The 25,327-nt window shown below is 41.4% G+C and overlaps 2 protein-coding genes and 1 pseudogene across 3 annotated transcripts in view; all 3 read right to left on the bottom strand.

Moving 5' to 3' along the window:
* Window positions 1-1,242: 1,242 nt before the first annotated feature.
* Window positions 1,243-3,922, bottom strand: LOC148345885 (general transcription factor II-I repeat domain-containing protein 2A-like). Its single transcript, XM_088325754.1, has 2 exons — window positions 3,085-3,922; window positions 1,243-3,015 (listed from the first exon to the last, which is right to left on the bottom strand). Exons 1-2 carry the CDS (start codon window positions 3,920-3,922, stop codon window positions 2,441-2,443), a joined length of 1,413 nt encoding a protein of 470 aa, XP_088181880.1. The 3' UTR covers window positions 1,243-2,440.
* LOC148345884 (non-selective voltage-gated ion channel VDAC1 pseudogene) lies at window positions 1,243-8,888 on the bottom strand (annotated as a pseudogene).
* Window positions 8,889-12,225: 3,337 nt separating this feature from the next.
* Window positions 12,226-25,327, bottom strand: part of LOC148345883 (uncharacterized) — a 14,777-nt gene continuing 1,675 nt past the window's right edge. The window contains exons 2-3 of one of the 2 annotated variants that reach the window (XM_088325756.1): window positions 23,403-23,476; window positions 12,226-14,723 (exon numbers count right to left, since the gene is read on the bottom strand). In XM_088325756.1, coding sequence (XP_088181882.1) covers window positions 13,507-14,589 — 1,083 coding nt within the window. In that variant the 5' untranslated portion in view covers window positions 14,590-14,723; window positions 23,403-23,476 and the 3' untranslated portion in view covers window positions 12,226-13,506. The remainder of the gene's footprint in view (window positions 14,724-23,402; window positions 23,477-25,327) is intronic. The other variant, XM_088325755.1, reaches the window with a different exon arrangement.

The following is a 25,327-nucleotide window of genomic DNA, read 5'->3' as shown; positions in this document are numbered from 1 at the left end:
CGCATTTTTTCATGAAGGTAGCAATACTGTAAATACATTTCAATTTTAGCTTGGACTAATCATTTTTCAGTTCATTGATATGGATATTGATTAATAATTTCAAAAAGAAAATAGTAGCGACACACAAATAACTGAATCAAACGAAAGAATAAAAAGACATTGTTGACACAAAAGCCCTTGCAGTATTAGAAAACATGAGTGAGGGAAGAAATTCGGACGAAATAATGAAATTACTGTTCCATCAACCCGTAAAGATTATCAACTCATTTAAATGAATGGGCTGTTTTTAATAGCATGTTAGAAATGAAATGTTATTTGCACAGCAATCAAACGGTTTATTGTAAAATTATTTCTGTCCTACCTTTAGGTCAGACAAAGCAGCACGTGAGGGGAAGGAATAAAAAGGTCTTGGGGATTAGCCGCATGGCGGGAAATTAAAACCCTCCTCAGAAAACTCTGTATAATATTTTTTGCATCCCACAGACGAATTATAGGGAAAAGGAGAACCATGGTTTGGTTTTGCCATGTTCCAGGCTGGGGAGATGAGGCTGTGGCGTTCAGCCTTCTTCCTCATTGTACCCAGGCGGCCTAAGCTAGCAAGGCCTCCCCTCCTTCAAGCATGTGTGAAAGCAGCAGAAAGAAGAAGAGGAAGTCTAAGAAGAATAAGAAACTAGTAGTTGTGTCATTGACAACAATAGCAGAATCACTGCCACCAATAGTCTCTTGTTCAGCACCCAGGAAAGCTGACTTAGGCATTTTCTGTGGGCGCTCAAGTTTTTTCCGAGCAACAGTTCCGTGTTTGGTTTGGATGACACAAGACCTTGGTTTTGCAGCTTTCTCAATGACTTTTGCTGGTGTTTTCCAAATCTTCTCAATTATTTGATCGGAATGGAAATCTATATTGTAGAATTCATTGAAATATCCAATTTTCCTATTTCACCTTGTGACTATGTATACGTTGTTTCAGCAATCCCTCTGGGCATCTGCATGTTATTCAAATATTCAATTGGTGAAGGATGCCAGCAATTTTTTAAACCATCTGTGGACATCACTGTTTGGGAAAATGTGCTTGTCCAACAATCATTATCACAGGAAAAGACTTATCAGATCAGTGTGTAAAAAGGAAAATGTGCCAGTTCCATATGCCATGTCTTTTTCGAAAAAGTATGTTCTATTGATTGACGGGAAAAAAGCTGGTTGTTACCCAATTGCCATTTATTAAGAAACAAAGTACAAGAAACCTAGTTTTGGAATAATTCATGGGATATACCCAGCCAAAGTGCATACATTAAAATGTCTAGCAAAGACATTGAGGTTTAAATGTAGATTTTGTTCCACTAACCCTGAAACTGTAAATAAGTAATCTTGAAAACTTCAGGAAATTGTTAAGTGGGAAACAATTAGTTTCAAATATATGCTGGAAGGGTTTCAAATAATTAAACTCGCTTAAGCAGTTCAAACTACAAACTCTTGAAATAAGACAAAAAAAATGCAATGACAAAAATTTAGATTAATCTAAGAACAAAGAAAAAAAGGTCACAAAAGCTACAATTGCTAACTATTTTTTGTAAACAAAAGTGAATAAAAGGTTTGGATTTGCTAATGTGAAGGCGGCAATCACACTGCTTAGCCCATGCACAATAGTTATACATTGCAAAAAAAAAATCAAAATTTGAAGACATAATCCCAAATTAATATAAGACAAAAGACATCTTGTTTAAAAAATACAATTGCAGTCATATAGAGACAAAAAAATAATCAAAACCCCAAAACAACAGCTCAAGTTTTTCCTGTGCCCCACTTCACACTTTGATACTTTAGACCAGGGGTCACCAACCTTTTTGAAACTGAGAGCTACTTCACGGTTACTGAATCATACGAAGGGCTACCAGTTTGATACGCTCTTCTGAAATAACAAATTTGCTCAGTTTGCCTTTAGTTATACATTATTTATAATGATTAGTAATACTCACCTATGTAAAGACACTGATCATGTTAATGATTTCTAACAATGATTATCAAAAATGACAACAAGGTGGGAAACAGATATCAATATTCAACACTTTATCTCTATTAATCACAGTATTTGTTACATTTTCAGATGATCACTTACATCACTACATTTTAGCAAAAAATATCCCATTTGCACAAGCCACTGACATGCCCTGTTAACAAATCATGAACTATGTTGCAACATGTTTCAAAAAGTTAACAATTATGTAATGTTAAACAAAATCAACTTACATATTTTTAAATATGTAATACATTTTTTATTTCACATTTTGAACTAATGGCCAAGTCTGTGTTATGTTTAACAAAATTATAACTTTTAAATGTCATGAACACACTTTTAAATTGAACACAATTCTTCAATATTTTAATTCAACTTTGCCATGGCACTACCATGTTGTCACTGACTACATCTGGTATCCGTCCTTGGTTAGTGGGAAGACTGGCATTGCATGCTGTTCACCAGTGTGTTGTAATCTGGTGTGTAACTTGACACTGCAACTGTGAGTGAGTCTCTCAGATGTGCATCAGTGAGGCGTGTTCTGTGTTTGTTTTTGATGAAGTTCATGTCAGAAAATGCTGATTCACAGAGATAGGTTGAGCCAAACAGGCTGGCAACCTTCATGGCTGCTGTGCATACTCCACTGTACTTCTCTGTGTCAACAAGGCGCCAAAAGTTTGGTGCAGCCTGGTAGGCTTTGAGATGGAGATCATTTTGCAATGTTATAATTTCAATCTCCACCTGTCCAGCATCCAAGTTGAACGTTGCACTTAACTGCTCAGCAAAGCATGTTGTGTCCCCATTCATGAAAGGGTTGGAAATGAAGAACACACATGGTTCAAGCTGATGAAGGTCACAAAACCTATTCTCAAACTCTTGCCCAAGTCTGTTTATTACTTCAATGTACTTTTCTGCCACTTTTTCAAATGTCTCAGATGCAGAAGCATTGTCTTTCAGCACTGACTGCACAGAGGGAAAGTGCAGAACTTTTTTTCTCTGTAAATCTGCAGAGAATGCATTCATTTTGGCTTTAAATGCATTTAAAGCACTTATCATATCGACAACAGTCTTACCTTTGCCTTGCAGCTGGCAGTTCAGGAGGTTTAATTTCCCAGTAATGTCCACCAAAAATGCAAGGTCAAGTGTCCACTCTGTGTCCTCTAGCAGTGAGACATCTTCGCCTTTGGACTGCATGAACTCTTTGATTTCACGCAAAAGAGACAAAAAACGATGCAAAACTCGTCCTCTGCTGAGCCATCTGATTTCTGTGTGTAGCAGTAGGTCCCCATATTCTGCTGACATCTCCTCTAATAGTACCTTGAAAATCCTGTGCTGCTTTGCTTTGGAGCGGATGTTGTTTATGATTTTCACAACGGGAGTCATCACGTGCCCAAAGCCGATCACTTTCGCACACAACGCCTGCTGGTGAATGATGCAATGGTAATGCAGAAATTTGGGGAAGTCTGGGTCACGTTTACAGTGAGCGATGAAACCTGTCTGTCGGCCGACCATAGCAGGAGCCCCGTCTGTTGTCACCGCTACCAGCTTTTCCAATGGCACCTTTTTCTGCACGAAAAACTCCTTCACCGTGTTATAAATGTCAACTCCTCTCGTAGTTGTCTTTAAGGGCAGTAGTGTCAGGAGTTCTTCTTTTGTGGAGAAATCATTAAACACCATCCGGATAAAAACCAATAACTGCGCTGTACTGCTGCTGTCCACGGACTCATCGCACTGGAGGCTAAACCACTTGCACTTCGCCAGATCCTGCTCCAACTGATCGACCAAGTTACTGGACATAGCTGATACTCGTCTTGCCATCGTAGATGCCCCCAGTTGGACGTCGGAAAGAGTGGAGATTAGGTCGCTTCCATTTTTCTCGTCTTTAAATACAGTGTTAGCAATTAATAACATCGCTTCTTTGACAACTTCTCCATCTGTAAATGCCTTTTTTTTCTTGATCAGAAAATGTGTAGCTCTAAACGAGGCTTCGGTTGCTTTTTGTGAGTTTTTGGCCGGCCTCGTAAAAAAAGACTGTTGCTTACCCAGAGCGGTCTTTAGCTCACGGGCTTTTTCTGCCCGTAGGGCGCTTGCAGGTGGATATTTATCATGGTAGCTTTTGTGACACGTATTGAAATGTCTCTCCACATTGTGCCGTTTTGCTGTCGCCACGGTCGTCCCGCAAATCAGACACACGCAGGTTTCTTTTACAGTCGTAAAAAAGATCTCCTCTTCCCATTCACTGTGAAAGAGATACGTTTTCTTTCTTTTTTCTGCCATGTTTTTGGGGTACGAAAGTGCATACAGCGCCCGCTAGCTTACTCTCCACATCCCACAAGCTCTACTTTACTGCCCATAGGTAAATATTGTGCGCGTTAACCTTAAAGTATTTTTAAGATAGTATTTTTTAAATCTATATACATACAAGTGTGATTAAAAAAATAATAGCAACAGAACAAAATTAATTTTTAGACGCAGCTCTCTATGAGATGTGCTATTTTTGGAACAGGCCCGCGGGCGACTCATGTGGTCCTTGCGGGCGACCGGGTGCCCGCGGGCACCGTGTTGGTGACACCTGCTTTAGACAAAGGGTAAGTTTTAAAAACAAAACAAAACCAACTTGTTCAATCACAGCGAAAGCACATTCAGTTTAAAATCAATCTTATCGACATAACTATCGTCAAATAATATTTGTCACAAATTTGCAATTCTAATATGCTTACATGTGATTCTAGGTAATGAAATCCACATAAAAGGCAAGCTTTCAATACAGGTATAAAATACATATATTGCAGATTCATACAATAACAATCATATTCAAAAACATTTTTAAAACCATGGGGGGTATTGGACGAAACCAAGATGAAAGTTAATCTTTTATCTTTTCTGATCCATGATTCTAAGATAGATCTTGGAGGTCTATTTGAGGATTTGGTAAATACGCATTTATCCCAACTTCTACAGCAGGCTTGACATAGCTGGGCTTTTTCATCCTGACTCCGGCAAACGTGCCCATTAAGGCAAACTCAATCAAGCCTTGATATTCTATATTCAAATTTTGGGTAAAGGGGCTGTCTTGATTAGGCCAACTCCATAAGATCTAACATATATTTACATGTGCATGCAAGAGATGCTTGAAAAGTAGTCCAAAAGATAAGACAATAGTGGAACATACTGAGGACATATTGTGGGAAATACTGTTAGTCATCAATTTCATATAATCAATCTGTCATGGTTGTCATGGCGCCCAACTGGCCCCCGCCATGTGGCGCTAGCTCTTGTCACGGTCGCCATGGCGCCCAATTGGTCGCGCCCTTGGGCGCCAGCTGAAGCTTGTTGACAGATTGGCTCCCTGTCAATACTTAAACGCTGTCCTGTCTGTAGACTTTCGTCGGTCCGTCTGCAAATCTCCGTTTTTTCTGTGTTTTTGTGCTTGATTTTCTCCCGCCACGATCTGTTTTGATTTCGACTTTTCCGTTCCCTCGCCACGGAAGTCCCACTTTTGCGGCTGAGCAACCTACTCCCCGCGACCATCGATCTCCGGATCGAGTGTGCTCTCCTATCTTTTTCCCCCCAATAAAACTGTAAGTAACGTTACTCGAGTGGGTCCTGTTTCCTGTTCTGGTTCATGACAGTATGGACCGACCACAAAATGGACCCAGCGAACGCTCACACAATCGCGGATTGGGGAGAGCTGGAAACTCCCTACGCTCTGCAGCAGTTGCACCGGACAGGGGGTGGGGTCTGGCAATTGTCCAGTGACGTCACCGCCCTTCAACTGCTGTTCCAGCGAAATCTACAGAACAAGCAGGGCCAGCAGGAGCAATTAGCTCTGATGACTGAGCTCCTGTCGCGTCGGCCGTCGGCAACGGCCCCGCCTCCCGGGGGCTCTCCTCCTGCCGTGCTGTCGTATTTCCCGCCCATTCGGCCCATGGACTCGCCTGCCATGATAATTGCTGTGCCTCGAATGGGGTTTCCGGGAAAAGTTGGGGCCGATCTGACCGAGGCTCCCGTCGGCCTCTCCTCCACACATGTTGGCCTCCTAAAAAAGGATAAGCTAATACATATCACTGACGTCAAAAGTACACAAATGTGTTCATTCAGTGCAAACTGTAAGCTCATATCAAGCAGAGTGATGACTGCTGGTCTCACTATCACTTGTGACCCCGAGTTTTTAATTAACTAGATAATCTGACTGCAAACTGAACAAGAAAACAGTTTTTCATCAGTGTGAGTTCTTGAGTGTCTTTAAAGCTTACTTTATAACTCATTTTGTTTTTATCACAAACTGAGCAAATACAATTTATTTTACCAGTGTAGATTATTCAACGTAATGCTCAGAATTCCGTTTTGTAGGCTGACAATGAACACGACAAATATATAACTTGCCAATAAAGAATTAGCAAAATCAACGACATTTCCCCAATTAAAAAAATTAAAAGCTACCCAACGTTTCGATTGAAGGTCGTGAGAGCATACCAGACCAGTCCCTGGGTAAGTTCGTAACATAGCCGCCCACCCGTACAAAAGAAAGGTTGCCTTCCACTCATACAAGTCAGTCTGGTTGCCGTTGGCACGGGAAAGCGAGCCCTCTCTTTAAATAACGCGGGTACGTTTCATGGGTGTTTCTCTGTGTGGCTTGGTGGTTTATAATCAGTTTTTCTGAGTCCAAACCCTAGAGCCAAAAAGGGGGAGTAGATCCTCAAAACTTGAGGATGAGACCATGAGACGAAACCCATGTTCGAAAAGTTCGGTTGACACAGCCAGACCTTACAATATTTCCGGGCACCTGATGCCTGACAAATGTGGTTTGCTGTTGCTGAGGACGTCACCAATAATACAAATGTGCTGGCAAAATATTCCAGTAAGTATACAATGACTTTACTCTAACTTGGCAAATCTCTCATGACCCAAAGTGTTTGGTGACACACCTGCTTCAGGCTGCTATGTCCGATGTCCTTTTTATAATATTTGTAGTTTGGGGTAAAAAGCCCTGAAAACCCACTGGGGAATCAGATTTTCCCATTGCCATCAGCAGTGCGCATCTAAACAAGCATTTTTTTCTTAGCGAACATTTGTAAAGATAAGCAAAATCCAAACCGAATTCGCTTAAACTCAACCAAAATTCGTTTTTTTCTCTTGTTTTGTCGCACCACCAGCTTGTGTCAAAAGACTGAGAAAAACTGCACTGAATTGTTCTGCCCATACTTAGTGCAATAGTATTGCTTTATTTTTATTTTTAATTTAATGGGCTTTTTTTAAATTGTTTTTGGAAAAGCACCCAAACCTGAAATTTTGTGTGACAAATAAGTGGTGTGGGTCATACTAATCCATACTTGGGTAACTATGACGATGTAACTGATGATTTGGGACCTACGATGATGTGACAACTTCTCCCACCTGACCAATCTCATCCAGGCCACCAAGGACCCAAGACTCAAGAAAAATAATTTCTTGTGGAACCAAGAAGGGACTGTAGGCCCAATGTCACCTACCGACACAACGACAATCAGGTGTCATCTTCAGCAAACGCCCAAAGTTTTCCAAAGGTGTCTGTGGGATCACGCCCCCAATAACCGTGATAAAGACAAAGGGAGGAATGTAGAGTATTCAACGTTTGGTCAGAATTCTGTTTTGCAATGTCAGAAAATGATCAAACAATGTCAAAACATATTCCCTTAAACGTGGTCCTTTAACTGTGAGAGGCACTGCAGACCTCTTGGGTCGGGGGATTGACATTCCTCAAACTGATGCACATATCTACAGAGGAATTGGAAGGAGAAGGCGTTGTGAGGGCTTCATTACTTTTCATCTAAATGTGAATTCTGGGTGTGGGCTTGAGGAGGCATCAGTGAAAAGTTCCACATAAACCTTTACGCCTGGAACTCAAGTCCAAAACCCAGCTTGTGGCCACCGGCATTGATGTTCTTGCCATCGAGGAGGGCGGACAGCGTCAGCTTGATGCCTGGCTTTAGAGTCTGAGTGTATCCTAGGCCTATGAGACTGGAGTTGTTCACCTTTGCAGAGAAGGACGCGTCTGGGTCAATCTGGTACTTAGCGGCGATGCTAAAGCGAGTGTTGCTGTTGCCGGCAGTTCAAGCCAGATTGACGGCCGTCTCCAGCTGATTATACACCTTTTGGTAAATGGAGCCCCCAAACTCGGTGCCATCATTTTTATTGGTATGAAGCTGGAACTCGTCCGTCTTGTAGCCAACAGCAAAGTTGCTTTGGGTGATTCGGTTGCGGCCGGCCTCAAATGTCACCTGGTAGCAGGCCAGCCAGCCCTCGAAGCCCACCACGCCAGCGCCGTGCACAGCTGCGCCATTGATGTCATAGTTGACGTCACAGCCGAGGTTGATGTGGTCGCACTTGTAGCCAGTCTTCAGCTTGCCCCCTTTTTTGCCAGTGTTTGGTGAAAAGGAGGAGTTAAATGTCAGCTTGAGACCCTTGGCCAACTGATCCTCGATCGTGATTTCAGTGCCCAGCGTGTTGTCAGTGTTCCACTTCTCTGTGAAGGTAAGTCCGTGCTCAGACCACTTGTACTTGGTTTCCAGAGAGCCAGCCACCTTGCTGGTCTCCGTGTTGGCTGAGCCCGTGCTGGTGAATTCCAGTCCATTCTCAGACTTTGTTTTTAAGTCCAGCTTGATAAGCCCGAAGCCGTATCCCTTAGTGAAAACATACCGAGCAGACTTTCCAAGGTCAGCGTAGGTTGGGGGTACGGCCATGATCTGGATGGGCAATTTCCATTCCGGAAATTACGGACTGTCACGGTGAAAGGGAGTAGATGAATGACATATGAAGTGAATACTGTGTTTTAAGTCAATCACATAGATATGTTATCTGACTGACAATGCTGGAATTTGAGGTTGGGGAAGGGGGTTTTATCTGCATTTGCCGTAGTGTCACACTTGACCGGGCTGCTGTCTCTTTGATGCGTCAAGGTCTGCAACTGCAGCGCCGCTGTTCGATTCTCCGGCTGCACTTCCGGACCCGGGATTTCCATCCGTCGCTGCGATTTCTCGAGCTCTGCTCCTAGTAACAACCATATCAGACAACTTATTACCACACACAACTTTATCATACACATCTTGTTTTCCTAATTTAACGTTACTGCCCTATTGATCTTGGTTGGTCTCATTGACGGTGGCAGCGTGAGCCTTGGTACAGTGGTTCAGATAATACCAGGTTGAGCTGCCCTCGACCTGGACTGCGGTCGCATTGCCCTCACGACGGTGTATGGTCCCTCACGTCGAAACACCTTGATGTACACGAGATCCCCTGGGACCACCGTCTTCTTGAATGGTTGTTCGACCTTGGACTCTTGTCTCTTCACCTGCAGGTAGATGGCCTTCTGGACAGCCGTCAATTGTCTCATATGGTCTCTCAGTTCAGTTTGCAGTTGCTCAAGCTTATAGGGACCTCTCAGATCCGGCGCTGGCATTGGTCTGCCTGTTAGCATTTCATGCGGTGTTAAATGTGTCATTGATGAGTTTGCATGCGATAACTCATCAGCGCTAACGGTAGCGCATCCACCCAGTTGAGCTTAGTACTCGCACAGATCTTGTTTATCTTTGATTTTAATGTTCCATTTACTCTTTCCACCATCCCCTGACTTTGTGGGTGATACACCGCACCCAATCGTTGTTTGATGTGTAATTTTTTGTGGGATGCCCTTCACAACCTTTTGAACAAATGCCGCACCGTTATCTGAGCTTATTTCTGACGGTATACCAAATCGCGGAATAACATCTCTGATCAAAAACTTAATTACTGTTTCCGCACCTAGATCTTTTGATGGAACTGCTACATTTTATGATATTATTCTCTGCACAGATTTCATACTGGTTGAGCACTTTGTCTACAGTGGCCTGTAAATATGGAGACCAGTAACCTTGTTTTTTCAGCTTTTTTACAACCTCCCCCCTTGCACAATGATCTATATTGTCCGCTTCTGATATCAACATAGTCAGCAGTGACACTGGAGCAATAATCAGTCTTTCATGTGATCTCCAAAGTCCTTTTTTACCACGGGTAGTACCAGCTTGTGTCGCCTCTGGTATGGTAATAGACGATAGGCGGCGCCGTCATGCTTGTTTGGAAGGGTTGGTCAAGTACAGGTGCTTGAGTCTTCAATTTAATTTTGCAGGTCAGAGAGCTGCATCTGAGTGAGTTTCCGTTGTTCAGCTCTTTCTAAGTCCTGTTGCCTTTGTTGATCCTTTCTGAATTTTTCAATAGCGTGGACAACATGGTCGCGGAACTTCCTGTATGGCATTGAGGTTAACCCTACGACATCTTCCAGCTTACTCTGAACTCGTATTGGCAGGGCTCCGATGACTGCATTGCGGAACAGAGTCGAAAGTATAGGGCTGTTCTCCACTTCTTCCTCTGTTTCCTGCTTCAATCGTTTGAGCTGCCTGCCGATGTATGAAGCTGGGTTCTCAGTTTCGCAGAGAGTTTCACCTTTTAATGCCTTAGGGTCGATCTTGGCAGGGTATTCATCCCGTAGTGCTCTCCACACTACTGCACGGTAGGCGTTAAATTCAGTTCCATCCGCCATCACATCGACCATCCATCCATTGTTGCTGTGACGCAAAAGATTCTCCATCGCTGAAGCACCTACACATTGCGCCAATACTGACTTGATATCGCCGATGGCCAGCAGCTTGCCAATAGTCTCTTCAACAAACCGTCGAATCCACTTCCCAGCACCTTCATGTATGTCTGGCAGTCGGGAAATCAGTCCAGCAAGGTCGAGCGTCTGCCAAGGGATGTACTGACCTTTGTTTCCCTTGGTTAGAATCGGAAACTGACCAGGGTCTGTATATCTCTCCGGCGGCCGGATATTTGGCCTATATCTTAGGTCATAAATTCCGGTTGCACTCGTTGACGGTCCAGGTCTTTCGCTGTTCCTTCCTGCCTCAGTTCTTGTGTGAAGACTGTCCAGTTCTTCCTCCAATTTTTGAATTGTAGCGCGAATCGCCCCTTGCCGTTCTTCTTCCAAGTTCCGGATGGTTTGCCGGGCACCTGCATAGCAGTCAAGCGGTTCTTTACATTCTGCTCCGTCAAACTTTCTCCCCGTGCTACAATGCTTCAGGATAGGATGATGTTGAGGACTTGTTGGCGCGTTTCCCAGGTTTCGTGTTGGCGATCTCATCTCGTCTCCTTCTCCATCATATTTGAAATCCCCATTTATTTTCATTGTTCCGACCAAAGTTGGATACAACCCAGCCGATCCAGTTGTCGTATCAGCGTTCAATGATTTATCTTTTAGTCGACTCAGTCCTTCCCTAATTTTCTCCTTATAATGCACTCCTTAAGTCTTTAACAGCTTCAAAATGTCCTCTTCAGTATTCCTCTTCTCCCGTCGTTTCTTGCTATCTTTGCCAGACTTGTAGTCCATGATTCTCACCTCCTTGACGCCACAAGTGTATGCATCAAACGTACCCCCTTGTGGCCACGCCGGTTGAAGATTCTTCGTCCTCTTCTCCCATTTTCGTGACACCTTTTCAATCAGCTTGGCCTTGTCCGGATGACGCAATCCCAAAAGCTTCACTGGTACAAGAATGTTCATATTTATTCAATTATTGTGACCTTGCTTTTGCAAATTGGAGCAGATATTCCCAAATCGGGATGGGCTGAGGAAGATTTTTTTTTGTAACCAGCCAATTCGTGTTACGGCCATCAACTGGACTGGGGTGGAACCTTGCAAGTCCCGTCCAATTTCTTATGGGACAATCTTCACTTTGAACTCCACTCACTGAGGGGACTTCCCTATGGAGGGACCTCACTGGAGGGTTCTCAGGGCCAAGTGAGAGGAATGGGATTGGGTCTTAGTCAATATCTTTGCCAACAGCATACTTCCACTAAAAACGTGATTAAATACAATTATGTATTGTGCAACCAACTAAAAAAAATCCATAAAATGTTAGTATTATGTCACAAAAGATACTCTTTTAAAAAGACAAGAAATCTCATGTAATAGTTGTTGAAAAAAACAACTAACGTGTGTGAGCTGTGCAACCCTTCAAATAGTGCAGTGGTCACTTCATTAGCATTTGAAGAACTAGTGTTACCGGATATCAGGTTTTGGACATGTTTGTAATGACTTGGTTGCCACACGCAGGGTTGATGTTTCTTATCGTTATTTCACAAGATGATCACAAAAACTTAAATGACAATATTACAGTTCAATCTAAGAAAAAAAGACAAGACAGTGATGAAAGCAACTATTTATTGTAAATAAAAGTAAAGAAATGGTTTCTATTTGTTGATGAGACAGCGACATAATGACTCAAGTCTGAATACTTTCATGACAATCACACAGCAGACACCATACGTTATTTACAAATTGCAAAAAATAAAAACATAAATGACAGAATCACAGTTTAACGAGACCAAATCAAATGCAGTCAGATCAATACAAAAAAAGAGGATGAGATCAGTGAAATAGAAACCCAACAAGGGCTGATGGGAAAAGATAGTTCATCTCTTGTCTCCTTAAAACTTTGGACACTTGGAATTAACTTAAGATGCTTTGATTATTGATCAAATCTAAATTTATGACGTTTTTGAATCACTGAAAATCGCATTCTGTAGAAAAAAAAACAACTCGTCTATAGAACAATGTACAAAAAATATCCACCAACAAATTCACATTTCAAATATGCTTACATGTGATGCAAATAATGAAATCCTAGTATAAGTATGCTTTGATTAAAGATATATTTATAAATGGTAAAGTCATACAATGAGAATGAGATTTTTTTTAAACGGGGGAGGGGGTATTGCACAAAACCCATACAAGGGATTGAACCAAGATATATATGAGGGATTAAACAGGGATATAATTCTTATCTTGTTTGAATTCATCCTCACTATCAGGAATTGATGTTCAGCGACTGGAAAAGACCATGGGGTACACTTTTCCATTTTCAGATGCGTGATTCTAAAATGCATCCAGGGGTTTGTATTTGAGGTGTCAGTGCATTTTTCGCAACATACATTTATCCCAACTATATAAAGGTGGCCCCGCGACCCTACTGAGGATAAGCGGTGCAGCTAATGAGATGAGATGAGATATAAAGGTGGCTTGAGATAGCTGCTTCTTTTCACCCTGACTTGGCAAACGTGCAACCTATAAAGCCAGACTAGATCAAGATGCGCTAATTCAGTTAACCTGGAATAATTATTTTTCCACAAGAAAGCGGCCATGTCACTCGGGTCAGGGTGACACAACCACCCTGTAAAGAGGCTAACTAGTTTAAGTCAACAGGAAATGTATACTATATCATAGTAATTACTGTATTGATATTCATCATTTAGTTTCATTTAATGAATCGAAAAAGGAAACAAGCTGCAAGACTTGTGCATTTAAAAAAAAAAACATTTTCATAACGAGAACAACAATAAAAAGGGCTGAGTTTATACATATCACTCAAGTCAAGAGTAGACAAATGAATTAATTCAGTGTTTTTTTAAATGCAAACAATGAGCTCATATCAAACAGAGAGATGACTGCTGTTCTCACCAACACACTTGTGATCCTGAACTTTGACTTGAGTAGAGATTGTTTGACCACAAACTGAACAAGAATATTGTTTCTTATCACAGTGGGTTTTTAGGTGTCTTTTCAAGCTTCCTTTATGGCGGAATCTTTGACCGCAAACAGAGCAAATATAATGTTTTTCACTGGTGTGGATTGTTGTGTGGATTTTTAAGGTACCTCTCTGGGTAAATGTTTGACCACAAACTGAGCATGCAAAGGGTTTCTCACCAGTATGGATTCTTGCGTGTCTTTTTAAGCTCTCACTCTCTGTGAAATTTTGACCACATACTAAACAGGCAAATGATTTTTCACCAGTGTGGCTTCTTGTGTGTCTCATTAAATCCCCACCATCTGAAAATGTTTTACTGCAAACTGAGCAGGCAAAAGGTTTTTCACCAGTGTGTGTTCTTGTGTGCCTTTTTAAGTGGGATTTGTGGGTGAATTTTTTACCACATACTGAGCAAGCAAAGGGTTTTTCACCAGTGTGGGTTCTCGTGTGGATTTTTAAGTTGGATTTCAGGCTGAATTTTTGACCACAAACTGAGCATAGAAAGGGTTTTTCACCAGTGTGGGTTCTTGTGTGGATTTTTAAGTCTGATTTCCGGCTGAATCTTTGACCGCAAACTGAGCAGGCAAAAGGTTTTTCACCTGTGTGGGTTCTGACGTGAATTAGTAAGTGTGATTTGCGGGTAAAGTTTAGACCACAAACTGAGCAGGCAAAATATTTGTCACCCGCATGTAAAATGACATGTGAATTCAAATAAGATTTGGATCGAAATGTTTTCCCACAGTGCAAAAATTTGTGATAAGTATTATCACCTTCTGACTGTTTGTTGCTAATATTTTTTGCTGAGTTTGATGTATTGTCATCAACAGTTGTAACATGTTGACAGGAGATTGTGCCTTGAGACATTTTCTCCTTGTTCTTTTCATTTCCGTCTTCTTGTTTCGGGGTTAAACAGGCCTCAATCACAGGAAACTCTCTCAAATCTTCCTCCTTTTTAATTACAATAGGCTCAAATTTGTCCTCTTCCATTTCATCATGATCAAACTCCAAAACTTCATCCTCCTTTTTGACGTCAACTGTCTCTAAAATCTCATTTTCCTCTTTTTTGATGCCAGACAACTTTGTCTCCTGTTGCCAAGGAAGAAGATGCTCTTAACTGATGTCTGCAGGACACAAGACACAAAAGGTTTTGTAAAATCTCTACACACAAGAAAAATGTATTTTTTAACAGCAAATGCATCACAACAAAAATCCTTCAGGCATATTTGCAAAAATAATTTAAATGACTATAAAACGCTTTACAGGAATATGGTGTTTTGGTTTTTTTCCTCCCAAAAGTCTTATTTCATGTTTAATTGGAGTGCCAGGCAGAACTGTGTTGTCATGTACACTACTTTGTTATCAATGACAAGAAAGACGATTCTATGAAAGCCCTCTCAATGTTTGCATTCAATCCAAAAGGCATAACCAAGTGGATCACGAGAAGCGCATCAAGCACCTCGAGAAAGGGCTTAACTCTTACAGCGAAAAGATAGCGTCTTTGGAGGCAACCTGTGAGGTGCTTAATGCCGGAAAATAAAACACTGCGCGAGCACGGTGTTGACGCTGAGGACCGTGGAAGGAGATTCAACTTGAGGGTGACCAATATCGACGAGAAGTACCTAGAGGCGGGTGGACAAAATGCTACACAATTCATGTCACGGAGTGTAGGTCCGTTTTTTAACAGATGACAGCCAATATACTTCCAAGCAACGCACCTCCTTTAGAGAGGTGAAATCCCGACCGTACCAGAGGAAGATTAAATGTTACCTCGTCCACCCTGCGTTGCTTCGGGTGGAGCATGGGGATCATACTTACCTCTTTAAGTAAGCAGAAGCAGCCCAATATTCTATGACCAACACTTTCCAACTGGATAAATATGTTTAATTGACAGGATTTATTTCCTGTTGTTTCTCTCCCCATCGTTTTCAACAGACTCAGTGTGGCGTAAGTAAGACTTCGAACATTGAGAAAAGACATGCACATGGGCTCTCTGTCAAGTTGACTACCTCCTTTTTAAATTCTGATGCAGCTTGTGTGTGTATATGTTTGTGCATGTATATATATAATATATAAACATACATACATGCACATACATATTTGGCATTAATGATGACTATATATATTTAGATATATATTTATGTATCTTTTTCTTTTTGTGGCTATGCCCGTCTTGAAACACTGCACGTGACTTTGTGTGCAGTGAGGGGTTGAGAATGCTTAGTTATTATACAAAAGGATTAATAAGAGCCTGTGGTTTATGGGAAGGTGGGCCTGAACCATAAGATTTTTCATTTATCTTTAATGACAAACTTTTCATTTGTACTGGGAGTCTCCCCCTAAGCGATAGGGTTAAAGACAGGTTTCTATAGGAAGCAATGATTAAGATTCTGCCAATCATGTTTTTTCAGGTTCTTTGTATTTATTTTGTTTTCTATTTCTTAGCTTAGGTCTTAAAGGGGTATGGGGTGGAATAGAGCGCTACTTAATGTTCAGTCCATATAGGGTGGGCCATAGAACCCGGATATCAATAACCTTTCTTCAATTCGTTGATGCAGGATAAGTCTTGTTTTGTTCATGGAATGTCAATGGTATCAACAATCAAACAAAAAGAGGTAAGGTGCTTTCCCATTTGAAAAACCTATCTATCTACCTTGGTCATATGCCTCAAGAGGGGTGACCGACAGCAAGACAAACACATACAACAACAAAGAAAATAAAAGGGAAAAAATATCAAAAAAAAAAACCCACATACAATTTTTGGACCATAGCCAATCCAAATGCCCAAACAAGTTAGGCACCTCGGCACCTAAGTTGGTCATGCTTTCGTCCCTCCAGATGAAACGGGACACAAGAAAGCGGCCATGTCACTCGGGTCAGGGTGACACAACACACTCTTTTGTTCAACAGCAGGGCCCGACAGCTTTCACTGGTTTACCCCTGCCACATCATACACTTAGAACGCGCCCAAACAACCCACTCATTCCTATCACCAACAATAGGTCTAGCTTTCACTAGATTTAGACCTCTTTCCTGCAGTGCACTCATAACACCAACATTGAAAAACCTACAGGCGGATATAATATTCCTGCAGATTCAGATATACTTTATTGTCATTCTTGTACACGTGTATACATAAGAAAATGTTGATACATCTGACCCGCACAGTTTCCTTGAATGTACAGATATAAATAAATGTTGTACTGCGTTAGAGTATTGAAGTACTAATAATATGCTAAATAATTATAGCTACAACGGGTCAGGACATTTCGTTCTTTACAAAGAATGACAATACAAAGAAAATTATTATTATTATTATTATACAGTAGTGCAAAGAGTGCAAGAGGAGCAGCTAACCAGATGTGCAAAATGGGCAGTAAACAAGTCACTATACAATAACAATAACACTGGAATACAATAGTGCAGAGGAGAACGGATGTGCAAAGGAGTGGCTAGGTATAAGAGAACTGCAGGAGCTATATTTGATAAACGATGAGCATGGGAAATTGAGATATAGGCGAGAAGTCAAATATGCCACTCAAAATTCTCATTCAGAGCTAAAGGAACAGCAATCTTGATTTGAAATGGAGTGGCTTTTAAACATTTATCAACAAAATCAGACAAGAATGGACGCTACGTGATGGTCCAGGGAGAATTGCATTCTGTCCATTTAACACTATTGAATATTTTTGGGTCAAATTATGATGACACTGAATTTTTTAGGAAAGTTTTAAGTTTAATACCAAATATTTCAAGCACCAACCTAATAATTGGATCTGAGCTCAATTTTGTTTTTGAGACCCTTTTGGATAAAGCAAACGTTCAAAAAGTAACCTCATCGAAATCTGGTAACCTGATGAAAACATACATTGATAACATGAAAATAGTAGACCTCTGGAATTACTTAATCCAAAAGGCCGAGAGTATTCCTTTCACTGAAGGGTCTACAATATGTATAGCCAAATTGACCATGTCTTGGTGGATGGAAAACTGCTACCATATGACTCTAATCCTAAATATCATAATACCATAATATCTGACCATGGACCTGTCTCCTTTACTTTGAAAATGGATAAAATTACTACACCACAATATAATTGGAGGTTTAACCCTCAGCTACTTGACAACAAAAAGTTGTGTGAATGCTTGGAAGGGAATATTGCCTTGTTTTTCAATACTAACGATAAGGATGACATCTCGTCCGTGTTATTATGGGAGACTTTTAAGGCTTTTTTGAGAGGGTGCATAGTATCATATCAATTCAGTGCCAAAAAAACACAACAGGAAAAAAACAGAGCTGGAAGAAGAAATAAGACGATTAGATTTGGATAGCGCTCAAAACCCATCAACTAAAAAATATAACTGGATTTGAGCCTTAAAATTAAACTTAACCATTTATTATCTGACCAAATAAGTAGAGCTTTTCTGCATGTGAAACAAAAATATTTTCAATTTGGTGATAAACCAGAAAAATTGCTAGCAGGACAATTATCCAAATTGGAAAGTACCAAACTATACACAAAATAAGATCTGACTTCGGTGTTCTCCACACTCAACATGAAGATATTTATAGAGAATTCAAAAGTTTCTCCAAAAGGCTGTACTCTTCTTAGAGTACTGCAGAAGCCAGGAGTAATGCAAACATTTTTAGGTTCATGTAGTTTACCAGAGCTTGACCAGTCTGATAGGGAGAGACTGGATGCAAAAAAATACGTGTGCAGACATCATGGATTCTACTGTATTAAATCACTTAAAAATGGATAAGGCCCTGGCCCTGATGGTCTGAGTAATGAGTTGTATAAACAATTTAGTAGAACTTTGGCTCCCTACCTGCATAAAATGTATAACAAAGCTATGAAAGATAGCACCCTACCACCCACCTTGAATGAAGCCATTATCACCTTGATCCCCAAGAAGGATAGAGACGAATAGGCCAATTTCCCTTTTAAATACGGATCAGAAGATTCAAGCTTAAAACCTTGGCAAGGCGGCTTATTGTCTGTAAGAGCAAAATGGTGCACCCAGACCAATCAGGTTTTATCCCAAAAATAGACGCCTTTTTAATGTCATGCACCCCCAGAGGCTTTGGGGAAGACCTTGTGATGAGCCTAGATGTGTAAAATGTTTTCGACCAGGTAGAATTTTCTTACTTATTTTCAGTTTTGGGAAAATTTGGGATTGGAGACGGGTTCATCGCTTGGATTAGGCTATTCTTCAGCAATCCCTCTGCCAGGATAGTGACCAATCAGACAACGTTGTTCATGCTAGGTAGGGGTTGCAAACAGGGATGTGTATTGAGCCCTTAGTGGTTTGCTTTAGCTCTGGAGCCCCTCGCACCAACAATTAGAGAAGACCCTGCCATACATGGCTTAACACAGAAAATACTTAATACAGAAAAGGTTTTCCCTTGTACACAGATGACATTCTTCTGTATGTAACCCGACCAGAAACTACAATCCCACATATTTTGGAACTAATTGATTTTGCCTTGTGAGAGGTAAGAGAATTCTCCCACCATGGTCCGCTGTGTGTCGTAAGAGGCGACTAAAGTGGAGGGAGCGAGGGGACTGGGGATCCTCTCTTCTCTATCTCTACTCCCTAAGAGACAGCAAGGCAAAGAAAGGGGGCTGGGTGACCGAAAGGTCTCACAAACCCCAGTTATAGCGTCATTAAATGTGAGAGGATGTGGAAGTAAAGCGACTGAGTGGAAGAAAGAGGATATCGGAAAGATGATGACTAAAAGGAAGGTTGATGTGTTAGCTTTGAGTGAAACAAAGATGAAAGGAAAGGGTGAATTACAGCTTGGAGGTATGTATGGTAGAAGGTCTGGAGTTGCAGGTGGACATGCTAGAGAAGGAGTGGCTGTGCTTGTAAAAGAGAAAGCAAAGGAAAAACTGATGGAGTGGAAAGAGATATCTTCCAGATTGATGTGGGTGAGGTTGAAGTGGGGTGTAGAAGTATGGATGTTTATAAGTGTATATGGACCTGGTTCAGAGAGAAGCGCTGAGGAGAGGAGTTCTGGAAGGACTTGTGTGGCAAGTGCGAAAGAAGGGTGGAAAGTGGTAATACTAGGTGACCTGAATTCTAGAGTGGGTGATGAAACGGTTGAAAATGTGATTGGTGTATATGGAGTACCAGGAAGAAAAGAGAGTGGGAAGAAATTGATTGAGTTATGTGTGGAAAATGAGTTGGTGATTGGAAATACATTGTTTAAAAAGAGGGACGTGAATAAGTATACCTTTGTCAGAGTGGATAGTGGAAAGTTGGTGGACAGAGCACTGATGGATTATGTAGTGGTTAAGAAAGGGATGTTAAGTAGATTGTTGGATGTGCATGTTTACAGAGGTGAAATGAGTGGTATGTCTGATCATTTTTATGTGGAAGGAAAACTGAGAATAGATGGATCGTGGAGGGCTAGTTATAAGAAGAGTGTGAGAAAAGAGGTGAAAATGTGAGAGTTGAATAAGGCAGAAAAGGAAAGAGTTTAAAGAGAGGATAAAGGAAGAGTATGAACGAGTTAGTAGAAGAGAAATGGAGAGTGTGGAAATTGAATGGAAGTGTTTTAAAGAGGCAGTGTTGAGGAGTGCAAAAGAGGTGTGTGGAATGAGAAGAGTTGGTCGAGGTATTAGGAAAGGAAGTGAATGGTGGAATGATGAGGTATCAGAGAATGTGACAGAAAAGAGACGTGCCTTTGAGGAGTGGCTGCAAGATAAGAGTGGCGGTGCGTATGAAAGATATAAGGTGAAGAAAAGTTTGGTAAAAGTGGCAGTGGAAGCAGCGAAAAGGAAAGCAAATGATGAATGGTGTCGAAAGATAGGAGTGAACTTTGAGGAAAGGAGAAAAGTGTTCTGGAAAGAAGTGAAAAGAGTAAGAAACAGTGAGTCTGGAAAGGAAGAGAAAGTGAAAGATAAGGATGGTAGATTGCTGGTTAGCGTAGTGCAGTCAGGATGAGATGGGCAGAGTATTTTGAGGAGTTGCTAAATGTGGAGGATGGGAGAGAAGTGAGAGTCGAGGCAATCGGTGGTATGGAGAGAATGCCCGTGTTGGGTGATTTAAATGTGAAGCCTGTGGAAACATGGGAGGTGCAAGAGGCAGTGAAAGAAATGAAAGGGGGGAAGGCACCTGGGTTGGATGGTTGTTCTGCTGAATGCCTGAAAAAAGGTGGCACAGCTATGATTGACTGGTTAGTACGCTTGTTGAATGTATGCTTTTTAAGTGGTGTGGTTCCTGTTGATTGGTGTAGTGCATGTGTGGTGCCATTGTATAAGGGTAAAGGTTATAAGTATGAATGTAGCAATTATCAGTTTGTTGTCTGTGCCGGGTAAACTGTATGGAAGAGTCTTGATTAAGAGAGTGAGAGAAAGAACGAATGAGGTGGTGATGGAGGAGCAGAGTGGTTTCCGGAAAGAAAGAGGATGTGTGGATCAGGTGTTTGCAGTACGACAGGTGTGTGAGAAATATTTTGCAAAAGGTAAGGATGTTTATTTGGCTTTCATGGACTTGGAAAAGGTGTATGACAGAGTTGATAGAGAGGTGTTGTGGCAAGTGCTGGTGATGTATGGAGTGGGTGGAAATTTCTTGGAAGCATTGAAGAGTTTTTATATGAACAGCAGAGCATGTGTAAGAGTAGAGAGTGAGACAAGTGAGTGGTTCCCTGTGTTGACTGGTGTGAGACAGGGGTGTGTGATGTCACCATGGCTGTTTAATGTGTACATGGATGGTGTGGTGAGAGAGGTGAATGCAAGAGTATTTGGCAGAGGTGTAGACATGATGGACAACAGTGGAACAGTGAGGCAGGTAAGTCAGTTGTTGTTTGCAGATGACACAGCGCTTATGGCTGATTCCGAGGAAACATTGAGAAGGTTGGTAACGGAGTTTGGAAGAGTATGTGATAGGCGTAAGTTATGTGTCAATGTTGGGAAGAGTAAGGTGATGAAGTGTTCAAGTGATGGAGTGGGCATGACGTTAGAAATCAGGTTGCATGGACAGGTGCTGGAAGAAGTTCAAAGCTTTAGGTACTTGGGTTGTGATGTGGCTGCAGTAGGTGGAATGGAGTGCGAGGTATTGCACAGAGTGAATCAAGGAAGCAAGGTTTTGGGTGCTCTGAGGAGAGTGATGAACAACAAGAGTATGAGTATGGATGTTAAGAGGGGACTGTATGAGAGTGTGATTGTGCCGACTGTCTTGTATAGTGCAGAGACTTGGAGCCTGAACGCAGATTTAAGAAGGAAGATGAATGTTTTTGAGATGAAGTGTTTGAGGACTATGTTAGGAGTGACAAGATTGGATAGACTGAGAAATGAAATTGTGAGAGACAGAACTGGATTAGTCGTGGAACTGAGCAAGCGTGTTGATAGGAGAGACTCGGTTGGTTTGGACATATGGAGAGGACGGATAAGGAGCGAATGTTGAAGAAGATCTACAGAGCAGAAGTAAATGGAAGGAGACCAAGAGGAAGGACGCGATTGACGTGGATGGATGGTGTTATGAGTGCACTTCAGGAAAGAGGTCTAAATATAATGGAAGCTAGAGCTCTTGTTGGTGATAGAAAGGAGTGGAGAGGTGTTGTGAAAGGATAGTGGGATTGTGGACGCGTTCTTAAGGATGGGCAGGGCACCCGTATGATGTGGCAGGGGTAAACTAGTGAAAGCTGTCGGGCCCTGCTGTTGAACAAAACTGTGTGTTGTGTCACCCTGACCCGAGTGTCATGGCCGCTTTCTGGTGTTCCATTTCATCTGGCGGGACGAAAGCATGACCAACTTGGGTGCCGAGATGCCTAACTTGTTTGGGCAATTGGAACTTGTTTGGGCAATTGGGTTGGTCATGGTCCAAAATATTTTGTGTGGTTTTTTTTTTTGCTATTTATTTCCCTTTTATTTTCTTTGTTATTGTATGTGTGTGTCTTGCTGTCAGTCACCCCTCTTGAGGGATATGACCATGGTAGATGGATAGAATTGATTTGTTTGTAACATTATTAGTTTATACAATTAATTTGACTAAGAGTGAGATCAAGCCAATAAGTTACTGATGAAGGTTTGATAAGACGATTCCCCTTTAAGTTAACTGTGGAATTTTTTTCATATTTAGGGATTGTGATCACCCAAAAATATTAAGCTTTGTTTGACACAAACTTTACTCCCTTAATGGAGAAACTTAAAAACCGTATAAAATTTTGGAAAACTCGTAATTAGCCAATCTCGTAATTAGGTGGAGTTAATGCAATTAAGATAATCTTCCTTGATTCTCATATCTCCTACAGAACATACCAATATCATCAGTAAAAGCTTATTCATAAAATTAGATGCAACTATCCTATTATACATTATACATTTATAATCCTAAATCACGTAGGATTAAAAAAGATCATCTATGTAATCTAAGATGGATGGCGGACTTGCTTTGTCCAAATTCATGGGTTACTGCAGCAGGCCTTTGCTCGGACTCAGCATGGCTGGATGACACTTCAATGTCGTCCTGCTGGCTGAGGATGAAGAGGGAAGACTGTCAGCCCTATGCGATTGGAGCAGTTATACTCTCTCTTGTGGAGATTGGTAAATATACCTTTGGGCAAAATCCAATTATATAAACACAAAAAAGATATGGAAGCAAATAGGAAGATAGTTTTTTTTTATTTTACCTATTGCATCGAATCCATTATTTTCCCAACTCTAATATGGATGGCTTTTTTAACAGTTGGAAGGAAATGGGGACCTTTTCATAGAGGGCTCTTTGCATCATTTGAACAACTTCAGGAAAAATATGACCTACCATGGACTCACCGATTCCTGAATCTGAATACATACCTGACTGGATCCAAAAATGCAAACCCTGATCAATTGGATGGCTGTCTAGCGCAGGTGACCATTCAATGACTTTCCTATGTGACAAATTGCAAGGTATTTCTGAGCCAAACATGTCTAGCCAGCCTGGAACATATTCAAATCTGCTCCTTAAATGCTAGGCACCGTCTAATTCAATTTAAGGTTGCCCACAGAATTCATTACGCCCAAAGTAAGACTACATAGTATCTTTCCTGAAATGTCTCCCATGTGTGAGAAATGTGAGTCTATCGAGGCCGACCTGTTGCACAGCTTCGCACTTTGTAATACATTTTTTGGGTTGATATTTTTAATCTTTTCTTAAGAATATTCGGCAGGCAGATAGAACCTGAACCGCATATGATAATCTTTGGAATATCAAAAGTATCCTATGCATTAACAGTGGTGCAACAACAGCTCATTTCCTACAGAATCGTTACAGCAAAAAAACTCATATTATTGTGTTGTAAAGGAAAAGAGGTGCCCACAAGGAGAAGATGGCTGACGGAACTGACAGACACGCTACACGTAGAGAAAATTCGGTACATCATAAAAGACAAAACTGAAAAATTTGAAAGGATATGGGGACCACAAATATCCTTCCTGGAACAGAAGCAGAGGTCCTGACCTCTTTACATCTGCTGGGGGTTCTTCTGAAGTATGGCGAACCAGACAGTCTTATGAGGTTTGAGGTCCCTGTATAACCGGTGCCAGTACCAGTCTGTCGTGGTTAAGAAGGACCTGAGCTGAAAGGCAAAGCTCTCGATTTACCTTCGGAGATGGATAAAGTATCTATCTCTATCTATCTACAGTGCATCCGGAAAGTATTCACAGCGCTTCACATTTTCCACATTTTGTTATGTTACAGCCTCATTCCAAATTGTATTAGTTTAATCTCTTATCTCAAAATTTTACACAGAATACTCCATTATGACAGTGTGAAAACGTTTTTTTTTTTTTTTTACTTTTTTTGATTTTATTAAAAATAGAAAACTAAGAAATCACATTTACATAAGTATTCAGAGCCCTTGCCATGAAGCTCAAAATTGAGCTCAGGTGCATCTTTTTTCCACTGATCATCCTTGAGATCTTTCTACAGCTTAATTGGAGTCCACCTCCAGTATATTCAGTTGATTGGACATGATTTGGAAAGGCACACACCTGTCTATATAAGGTCCCTAAGTTGAGTGTGCATGTCAGAGCACAAACACCAAGCATGAAGTCAAAAGAACTGTCTGTAGACCTGCAAGACAGGATTGTCTTGAGGCACAAATCTGGGGAAGGATACAGAAACATTTCTGCTGCTTTGAAGGTCCCAATGAGCACAGTGGCCTCCATTATTCGAAAATGGAAGACATTTGGAACCACCAGGACTCTTCCTAGAGCTGGCCAGCCTTCTAAACTGAGCGATCGGGGAAGAAGGGCCTTAGTCAGGGAGGTGACCAAGAACCCGATGGTCACTCTGTCAGAGCTCTAGCGTTCCTCTGTGAAGAGAGGAGAGTCTTCCAGAAGGGCAACCATCTCTGCAGCAATCCACCAATCAGGCCTGTATGGTAGAGTGGCCAGACGAAAGCCACTCCTTAGTAAAAGGAACATGGAAGCCCATCTGGAATTTTCCAAAAAGCACCTGAATGACTCTCAGACCATGAGAGACAAAATTCTCTGGTCTGTTGAGACAAAGATTGAACTCTTTGGTGTGAATGCCAGGCGGAGGAAACCAGGCACCGCTCATCACCTGGCCAATACCATCCCTACAGCGAAGCATGGTGGTGGCAGCATCATGCTGTGGGGATGTTTTTTAGCAGCAGGAACTGGCAGACTAGTCAGAATAGAAGGAAAAATGAATGCAGCAATATATAGAGATATCCTGGATGAAAACCTGCTCCAGAGCGCTCTTGACCTCAGGCTGG

The sequence above is a fragment of the Urocampus carinirostris genome, unplaced genomic scaffold (genome assembly GCF_059441175.1).
Source record: "Urocampus carinirostris isolate Australia breed hairy pipefish unplaced genomic scaffold, RoL_Ucar_1.0 HiC_scaffold_21, whole genome shotgun sequence".
Taxonomy (NCBI): Eukaryota; Metazoa; Chordata; class Actinopteri; order Syngnathiformes; family Syngnathidae; genus Urocampus; species Urocampus carinirostris.
Note: the sequence above shows the minus strand (reverse complement) of the source record. Positions and strands in the feature narration are given on the sequence as shown.

What these genes read in the sequence shown, in the direction of transcription:
- LOC148345885 (XM_088325754.1), bottom strand. Translation starts at nt 3,922, where the DNA reads ATGTTATTAATTGCTAACACTGTATTTAAAGACGAGAAAAATGGAAGC. An exon ending in CTGCCAGCTGCAAGGCAAAG is followed by an intron (nt 3,016 to 3,084) that starts GTAAGACTGTTG and finishes CATTCTCTGCAG; the next exon opens with ATTTACAGAGAAAAAAAGTT.